Source organism: Magnolia sinica, chromosome 13 (genome assembly GCF_029962835.1).
Source record: "Magnolia sinica isolate HGM2019 chromosome 13, MsV1, whole genome shotgun sequence".
NCBI classification, from domain to species: Eukaryota; Viridiplantae; Streptophyta; class Magnoliopsida; order Magnoliales; family Magnoliaceae; genus Magnolia; species Magnolia sinica.
Window position 1 is genome coordinate 21802913 of NC_080585.1, and position 9769 is coordinate 21812681.

At 39.5% G+C, this 9769-nt stretch overlaps 1 protein-coding gene across 2 annotated transcripts; it reads right to left on the reverse strand.

The window, feature by feature from the left end:
- Window positions 1-540: 540 nt before the first annotated feature.
- On the reverse strand, window positions 541-9546 carry LOC131223195 (probable polygalacturonase At1g80170). Of its 2 annotated transcripts, none has more exons than XM_058218511.1 (9): window positions 9184-9546; window positions 7830-7949; window positions 7513-7683; window positions 7081-7101; window positions 6737-6944; window positions 3140-3221; window positions 2954-3062; window positions 2677-2793; window positions 541-1135 (listed from the first exon to the last, which is right to left on the reverse strand). In XM_058218511.1, the coding sequence occupies exons 1-9, from the start codon at window positions 9442-9444 to the stop codon at window positions 854-856; spliced, it is 1371 nt and encodes a 456-aa protein (XP_058074494.1). In that variant the 5' UTR covers window positions 9445-9546; the 3' UTR covers window positions 541-853. The 2 variants fall into 2 exon arrangements, with proteins under 2 accessions (XP_058074494.1, XP_058074493.1); XM_058218510.1 differs by having other exon boundaries at window positions 7818-7949; window positions 9184-9544.
- Window positions 9547-9769: the final 223 nt, after the last annotated feature.

Genomic DNA, 9769 nt, shown 5'->3' on the forward strand with positions numbered 1-9769 from the left:
TTTAGTGAATCATTTCATATAAACTTGTTGTGGAATAAGATTTGGGCCCATTTCGATGCACTTCCTCAAAGGGCGGTCTACATGAAAGGTTTCACGCCTGCCTTTTCAGTCAATTCAGCAAAAACCAATTGGATTGTTTTTCGTTGAGCCGGAGTTCTAGTGCCTATTTTGTTGAGCAGGAGATGAGATGGGGATTTTTAAAGTGCATCCAAAGGCACAACATCAACTGCTGTTCAAAACAAAATGACATTTATGCTGCAAACGCCCTCTCGTAGGGTGCATCCAAACAGGTCCTTCACGTTTCACCACAAATCATTTTGCTGTGATTCTTTAAAAAAATAATAAAATAAAATCAGCCAGGTAAAACCAGCAACCATCTCACTGTGACATGCATGCTACAATTTGCTTAATGCATTAGTAGCATCAATGCTACAATGAAGCATTATAGAAACAAACACCATCACCATATTTCCTGTTGTCAGTAAACAAGCTGATATCAGCCGGACTGCAATGTATTGTAACAAGGAAAAGAACATGATATGCACACGAAACTCCTTTGCTACCAAAGACAATTGCGAACTGAAAAAATTACAAAGGTAGAAAGTCTCAAGATAATTAGCCTAATTACAAAGGAAGATCATGTCTTCAAGCTGTAGTTACCAGTTAGAGCATCTGCATGCATTCTCGACTTGGACCCAGTCACAGCTTTCCTTCTTTTAATATGATTGGCTTTATTTGATCACAAAGAAATTGGAACAAATGATCCAACATAAACTATACAAACTCATTACATTCAACGGACGTGATGATGGGCTTGTGTCCCTATAATATGAATGCAAAAGATAATAATCCATCATGAAATGGAACAATGGGCTGTGCTGGAAAGGACTTTGTATTTGATGAAGTGTTCGTCGCAAGAAAAACAAGGATGTGGGTATACCGGGCCAAAACTGGTGCCTGAGGCCTTCCAACAATAAGAGCTTGTATTGCCTCCCACGTAGAATAGCTGAATATTGTTTAGGAGTATTTTCTCGCATGGAAAGCTATCACTGCAAGCGAGAAATATTGCTTCTTCCGTTGCTGATGTTCCACTGATTCCTCTGAAAGACACTCTCTCAACCTTGACTGACAGTGTCTGCATTTCCAAGGATGATAATTTCAGAAACTAAGTGTGATTACACTGATAAGTTAGCTCTAGTCCTGCCCTTGAAGAGGCATTACTGCTGCAGGGTGTGACTATCTGATGTAGAGCGGGTTGCGGACAATTACATGGCCAAGATGGATCAGAAAAGGCCTGGTCGACGACAGAAGTGATCCAGACCATCGAACCTTAAATCGAGCGTATCTTGCAATCCGGAATGAGTTATCTGACGTAAAATATATGATTTTGGGGTAGAACGAGCTACTAAAGCCAACCAACCCGCTACGCCGGGTTGCGCAGCCCGGAATTGCGAAAAACCCCTGGATTCACGGTCGTTTCCCTGTTTTAATTTCGTTTTTACTATAAATAGTAAGTTTTAGTTTGATTATAACTCTTCATCCATCGGGCTTTAGGAGTTGCGCCCAACGTGAAAAGAACTTAGAATAATTAGGAGAACGGTTTGGTGAAGTCAAATAGGACACTTACTATTTTTGGCCGAAAACCTTGCGCACTAGTAGACATCACGACCGTCTATAAATAGTAAGTTTACTATTTATAGTAAGTCGCGGATTCTAAGAGTTTTGAGTTGTAGTTTGATTCTAATTTCTTTCCCATTGCTTGGTAGCCCTATTTAAAGGGTTGTAAACTCGTTTTTATTCATCAATTAATCAATTTCGAATTTATTATAATTTATTTCTATTTTCTGCTTTCTTTCCTCGTGGATTCGAGAAGTCTCTGTGAGGAGTCCAGAGAAGCTCCGTGGATTCGGAGTAGTTATCCTTATCACGTTCATCCCTGCGTCACTATCCATACACATGCACAAGAGACACTTTACGCATGGCATACATGTACCTTGAAGACGCATACATTGACCGTACAATGTGCATCTACATCCAATCACGTGAATGGTCTAGATTGGTCTAGGCCATTGATCAATAAGGGTCCCACGTGCGACCTGTTGATCATTAATTTGTCTATGTTCCACCAATTGATTGGGGGAATTCCACCTTTAAAAAATATCAGAGGGCCAATTTTATCTTTTCATTCCCTAGGTAGAGACCAAAGGCAAAACAGTCATTTCTTTCTGTTAACAGTTGGTTTTTGTGCTTTTGGTCATATGCTAGCGTGATAAAAACCAACTGAAGGGGTATTTGAATATAATTTTAAAAGGTATGAGCTTATTTAAGAATACTTAAACGGTAAGGGTGTATTTGAGTATAGGCCAAAAAGTAGGGGTTTATATGTCAAAAGCCCAGATGCAAAATAGTCAAACATCCAAATTCAACAAATGAACATCCACTAATAGGAGGTTAGGACTGTACAACCAATCCGATGGGGGCAATGCACCATCTACAGTGGGCCCACAATGGGGACGATTTGGTTGAGGTGCATTGCACCACGTGTGTGAGAAAAAAGAAAAAAGTACCTACAATTGAAGAACATTCAAAGAGAGTGCCTAGAACATGTCAACATGAGTGGATTGCGATTACTAAAATCTTGTGTACTGCATGGTCAGCAGATTGTAAGTTCATTACCTGGTTTGGACATGGTATCTGTGAGTCGCAGTAATATTGATCGATTATTATTGGGTTTGAAACATTGTTCATCCACACATTCCGGAAATCAATATCCCTGACAAAACCACTGCCTCCCTGAAGAAGTACAAGAAAAAACAAACAGATATAATACCATACGAAATGCAGTGATTAGAACCTCCATTTTCTACTATAATCAGCCAGTTCTTCTTTAACTCGACTCAAGACCCAAAATGTGGGATACCAATTTCATATCAAGTCTGTTGAACAAGATTACCTGCCATGTTTTGATCCTCACTCCATTTTCTGTGTTGGAAAGAAAGGCTCCATCAACTAGTACATCTTGCACCTCATCGCATGAATGGTGCTTGCCCAAACTTCCAATGCTACATGAGTGGAATTAGCAAAAAAATGTTGTGAAGTTGAAAGTCTGAAAAATTGAAGTTCAGAATAATGCCGCTACCTTATACCATGGCCAGGTCCGCAGGCAATGTTTTTTATTCGGACAGCTGAAGTATTGCTGACTATAGAGATGCAGTCGTCTCCTGGTATGAGTTTGGGTGAAGTGGGACATAGTATCAGAAAAACGATCATTTCCTTGCAATATCATCTTCATATGTAGATAGATAAATAGACAGATAGAGGGACAGATAGAATAGAATAGATGGGATGGATGGATCTATAGATGCCAAATTGCCAATGCAAATTCAGTCATTATCTATGCAAGGAATATATAATTATGGTGTAAACAACGTTCTAAAACTTGAAACTTCATGAGGAATTGATGAAGGGTGATATCCAAGAAAGCCAGGCGGGCTTGTTGGGTCGGGCAGGCTACCCAGCCCATTGCCAGCCTTACAAAAGTTTCAGTACTTGGTCAGATTTTTGAGTTTTGAGGAGTGTCATATCGCAGTCCAAGTTATTAGTTTCTTGTGTCCTGCGAATCTTCTCGAGTTCTTAAAAACCAGTCACTCACTTAACCCCACAATATTCTTGACAGAGTCAAGACACTAATTCAAGCCCTGGATTGAGTTTCTAAACCATGGTGTTGATGAATATATGAACTGTTCATCCGAATAGTTGATAGAGAAGGACATTGCATTTTGACAAATGAAAATGTTGAATCTTCAACTATAATGTAAATCATATCTATGAACCAGAACCAGAACCACAACTAGTACACGACGACTGATCAGACACTGGAAAGAGGTCAGTCTTGGAATATTGCCTGCAATTCCATTTCATCTCCCCCATCCATAAAATAAAACTAACTTTAATAACATAATCTACCATAAAACCCTAGAAGATTCCATGATGGAGTGGATTTCTCAGTTCATGAGCAGTTTTTCTCAAATAGGATTCAAGTCGCGAATCATTTCTGTGAGATTTCAAATGAATAATCAGAATCATCAGAACAACTTGAACATTGAGTCTGGTGAAGAGAGAAGTCTAAACTAAGTATAGAAGATTAGATGAAAAATCACAATCCTCACTCATAAAATGATTTGGATTTTTTCTTAGAGAAAACACAAATTTTAATAGAAAAGAGCAAAGATGAGGTGTAGAGGCTCTACAGAATACAAAGAAGCAGACCGAAGGGAATCAACATTAACAAAAGACCTTTTGAGTTCTGACAAACTCCCTAAGAACCAAACCCCAAGAAGCCACATCCATTTTCGCCTTCCTAAACACCTCGTAATCAAACTTAACATGATCTGGAATGGCTTTTACAGTAAATAGAATATCAAGATGATACAATAAAAAGATTAGCATAGTTGTTCATACCATAGGCTACATTACTCCATTTGAGATGTAAATTTTCTAAGTTTTCATTTCTGTTCTAATAATGCATTGGGCAAAGATTAAAGACGAAATGTCACAACAACAGAGTATCATGACTTACAAACTGTTAAGGAATATAGAAACTGGAAATTTAAAGTCAATGACTTGCAGCTTTCTTCCAACAATTCACATGACATATCCTTCAAAAACACAACTACATTAATAAAACATGGAAAATTTTGATTTCATGGCTTTCATCAGATGGTTCATATGCTGGTGTTTTGGTGGATTATCAGATTGTGGTCATGGAAGTTGTGGAATTATTGACAAATGCTCTATAAATATTGTCAGAGACCAGGACTAAACATTAAAACAATACAACTTGATAGAGTGAAAGTGAAGTAAGAAGCACAAGTGTGAACTTGGATTGGAAATTGAATTGAATGGCAAAGATTCAGTTCAAAGAGGAGAAAATGACCAAAATGGGTCTGAACCCGCTCCATTCGTAATGAGGGACTAGCCCCTGAATTGCTATTGGGGCCACTCCAGTGGTACCATGGTATTCCAAATCGGTTACGTAACGGCCGTTACACGTTACGAGGTCAAAACGGCCGTAACGGCCGTTACAGAAAAACGTGCCATAACGGTCCCGTAACGGCCTACAACGGACCGTAACGGCCCCGTAACGGTCCAGGAAGAACATTTTTCAAAAAGTAAAAATGACCATAATGGCCGATACGGGGGCTGTAACAGCCATTACGGCCCGTATCATAACAGTAACAGTGTGGGTACTAGTACAACTTGAGTGGTACTAGTACAACTGTAATCTATGGTGATACGGGGAAAATGTGGGTCCCATGTGATGTATCTATTAAATCCAACCACCATCAAATGCTTCCGTGTATGCTACCCCAGGTCCCAAAAATCATGTTGATCTACGAATCAGTGGGCAACAACCGGGCGTATGGTCATCCGTTTTCTTTAGAGTCAGAATCAATGGTGTGGCTAAAAGAAAGGTCTGGTAATTTCTTGGTAAGATCTTTGTATTTGATGGTTGTTGGTAGTAATTTGGAGCAGCCTGTGTCCATACAACCTATGTGTGGCGCTATGGTGTTTCTTCAAAGGTGGGTGGGCTTTTGCTTGGTTAGTGGGGAGGAACAAGGTTCTTATCGTGGACAATTTGCGCAAGCATCACATGATTCTTCCAAATATGTGTTTATTATGCTTTCATGAAGAGGAATCAGTCAACCGTCTGTTTATTCATTGTCCTTTTGCCTCCAAACTGTGGAATGATTCTCTCCTTGTTTGGAGTTCAATGGCTTGCCCCAAGTTCAATATCTCAATTCTTCTCAGCCTAGCATGGTGGGGGCAAAGGTAAAGTGGGGAAGTGGGTTTGGCACCTCTGTTTGCTAGTAGGGTTGTGGACCATTTGGAAGAAAAGAAACAATTCCTGTTTTAGAAATCGTAGTGGTCGTCTTTCCGAAGTTTTTTTCAGGGAAAAAGTGTATGTAATGGAATGGGCACAAGCAGCAAATATCTTAGGCTTTGATCAATTTCCTGCTTGTTGGTCTGAGTTGTAATGAGTCTTTTATTTGTATTTTATTTCGTTGTCTGTTCTATTCTTTGGCTTCGGCTTCGTTTTAATAAACTTATTATCGTTTACTGATTTTTTTAAAAAAAGAAGAAGGAAGTAGAAGAAGAAGAAGAAGAAAATCAACAGAAGTTGGGAGGAACCGCCACCCTTGATTTGCATAAAGGGCTCACCATATTGTTTCTACTCTCCATCTAGCCTGGATGAATGTAAAACCAAAACTCAAAGCTGTTTATCAATTCAGGTGTAGCCCTGTGAAAATCAATGGCGGGTGTCCTCTTTCACGTTGGTCCTTACGCTGTTGCCCACCAGAGTCTTGAATCGGCCAGAGTCTTGGCACTTGGAGGTAACATGAGGTGACGCTTCTGATGGACAAGTTGGATGGTCAGCATGCATCACGTGGGCCCCACATCTTCTCTATACCACCATAAGTTTATGGTGGTACCGATATCATTGGAGTGTGCCTCATTGCTATTACAGTAGTACTATTGTTTCAGGTCCTGCTTGACATTCATGGAATTGCAATTACCACTTTGTTGTCACTATAAATCAAAATGGTTACCTTCTTGGCCATTTCTTATATAGTAATTTGAATGAATTGCAATTCAGTTAAGCTGACCATTCAAATGCTCCCTAACATACCATGAACCATATGTAACTTCTTGCAGAGCTATGAGAGTGACAAACCTGTTTCAATTATGCTGTCCCTGACCTCTACGCGTTTGGATGCACTTATATGGATTGCGTCAGTGTTGGGGCTATCAACAGGTGCAATGATTTTCAGATGAGATACCTTGACCTTATAACAGTTAGTGAATGCAATATGCACCTGTTGACTGTTCAGTATCATCAGCTTCCTGACTTTCAAGTTACTGCATCTATGAAAAGTCACAGCCTGCAGATGAGATCTTTAACTGTGAGAATTCCAAAACCATCAAGGAAAATCAAATAAATTACAGGCATTTGAGGAAACCAAGAAAAAAGTTACATTGTGCAAGATCAAAAGCCTCAAGTTTAGAACCAATACATACCGTGGGAGCATGACGGCATGGCTGCAGATAACATGTGAAGACAGTTTCAGAAACCATCGCTTGGACAACTATCTTTAAATTCAGATAAAAAGCAAGCATTTACATACACCTCAAAGGTGGGCCTCATTGTGAAGACCACCTGCGAAAAATCAGCAGGATCCAGTCATCTGGTGGGCCCACACACATATGCTGAATGTGACTATCAGCCAACCATTCTTCCATATCATGCGGCATGCCAGATGAGTGGACTGGCCTAATTTTTGCACCAGGTGATCTTCTTTGTCGGGCCCACCTTTTGGACTGCTAGTATGTTATACACACGTTGACTTGTTGCGACATCTGCCCCTGGCAGATGGTAACTTACAATCCAATGAGATGTATGTGAAGATTCCTCTATTAAGGAGCCTAATGCTCAAGGAGTCAGAACTTTACATTCGTTGTATTGATCTTGCATGACCGAGCCCACCATTTCTCCCCCATGCCATTGATATTCCCTCCTCCTCCAACAGTAAGATGATCCACCCCATGGAAATAGAGCCATTTACGTGGATTCAACCCATCCCAAATTTCAGGATTCTTAGGAGCAACGACAGTACCAGAAACCTGTTAAAATGGATCTCCAACATTGGAAGGAGGAAAAAAAAAGAAGAAGAAGAAGATTAGTTACAGTGGTAGTGATTACAATAAAGGGGATTTGAGATAGTGGAGGCATCAGTCTCAATGTTGTTGACACGTACCACCAAAGTCACCTTAGATTGACAAGGTCCGCCAAAATCGATAGGCCCAACCAAATATATTTTCCCAGCTGGAATTTCAAGAACTGACCGAGAAGAGCAAGAACAAACTGCCTCCCATGCATCCATAAAGGCCTGAAAACAGATTATTCATCACATACCATGCATAAATGAGATGTTCCTTACAGTGATAATTTCAGAAAAGGGGTTTTAATGCTACCATGCATCTCAATAGATGGGTGTATACTTAACCCATCTAACACAACTTTTCATGTGGATCTACACTTCTCTCATCTTCTACCACCAGTTTCTACAAATAAATCTTCTTCATTGGAATTATGGAAATCTAATTGCTAAAATAAACTTCCATTGATGCGCATGGCATTTAGAGATGGCAACGAGCTGGAGGTGGGCAGAGAAAACAACATATTTTGAATAGGCCTGGCTTAACAGGCCCGAAGTCTTCAGTTCAAAACTTGGGGCTTGGGAACTTTCTAGGCCTGACAATTGGCACAATGAATTTTCCTCATCTACAATAGATACCAAAAACAATAAATAAATAAAACTGCAGTTGACTTATGTTTACAGAATTTCCTCTCTATCATCAATTCAATGAATAGGTATGATATTTCTCTATCAAAAACAAAATTTATGTAGTTGAACTTTCTTGACCTCCATGAATTTGAGCTGACGAGTATGAGAGTTCATTATCCAATTTTATTTTATTTTTCAAAACATGGGTTTTCTTGATTACTAGGAAGCCAACAAATGGCATGAAGCTTCAATGGAAAGCACGGAATTTCCTAATCTAAAACATGGGTTTTACTTTTGTTCACCATAAATTCAATAAATAGAGTGAGAATTTCACACGCAAAGTACGAGTTTCCTCATCCAGCAGAAATTCCAAACCATGGGTTAGCTTAACGTTCCATGAATTTCCACATAAGATGTGTCAGTTCAAACTAAGTGGAAGAAAGAAGAAAAAACTAGAGTTTTCTTCTAGTTTCCATGAAATCAACATCAAGTACTAGATCCCTTCATCCAAAGCATGTTCTCGAACACGGGGTTTCTTCAATTTCTCTTCCAAATTCTGGGTTTTCTACACAGACTCCAGAAACAGTATCCAGTGTGCAGAAGCAACAATTCCATAACATGGGTTTTCTTCATTTGCCACGAGAGTCCGGATTAAAACATAAAAAATTCCAAATCCAAATCAAACTGGAAAAAACATGGGTTTTCTTCATTTGCCATGAGATGATCTTTATCTTCTACAACAGACTGCGGAAACTCATTTCACTGTACAGAAACAACAATTCAGCTTAAACATGCCTTTCTTTCCTCTCTTTCGACTGGAATTCTATTCGCTTACCTTCGTGTCGTCATTGACACCATTGCCTTTTGCTCCATAATCATCGATTGAGACAACCCAATTGGGGCTGATCCATTTCTCAAAGGATTGAAAAATCAGAGGCAGCTGAGTGAGAGATTCAAAGTTTTCCACTACGTTGAAGTTGGAGCAGAGAAGTAAAAAGGGAAGAGGAAGAAGAAGAAGAAGAGGAACAAGAAGAAGAAGAAGAATCAAAGGAGAATATGGAGATGGGTTTGCTAGATTTCTGCAGAATCTGATCATTTCTCCCCGCAAATGGAATTTTTGTTTCCAAATGATTTACTAGTCAAATAGGTTTTTTTTATCTTGAATGGGAGGGAATGCACTCGCCGTGGCAAATATACTCGGGCTCTTTTTGGGAAGCGGGTTGGCTGCTGCACCACACACACCAGCTATAAAACTATTGTATTGACGTCGGCAAGTTCTGTGGGTCTATTAATGAGTTATGTTTTATATCCAAACCGTCCATCCATTTGAACAGCTCGTCTTAAGGCTTGATATGAAAAATAAGATATATCTAACCATCAAGTAGACCACACTTAAAAAATTAGTGTGGTATTAAATGTCT

Bases quoted from the DNA above. Each gene is read 5' to 3' on its own strand.
- LOC131223195 (XM_058218510.1), bottom strand. From the start codon at position 9,444: ATGATCAGATTCTGCAGAAATCTAGCAAACCCATCTCCATATTCTCCT. The intron at 6,945-7,080 runs GTATGTATTGGT...TCTCATCTGCAG, and splicing joins CATGCCGTCATGCTCCCACG to GCTGTGACTTTTCATAGATG. The intron at 2,794-2,953 runs GTAATCTTGTTC...GTACTTCTTCAG, and splicing joins TGAGGATCAAAACATGGCAG to GGAGGCAGTGGTTTTGTCAG.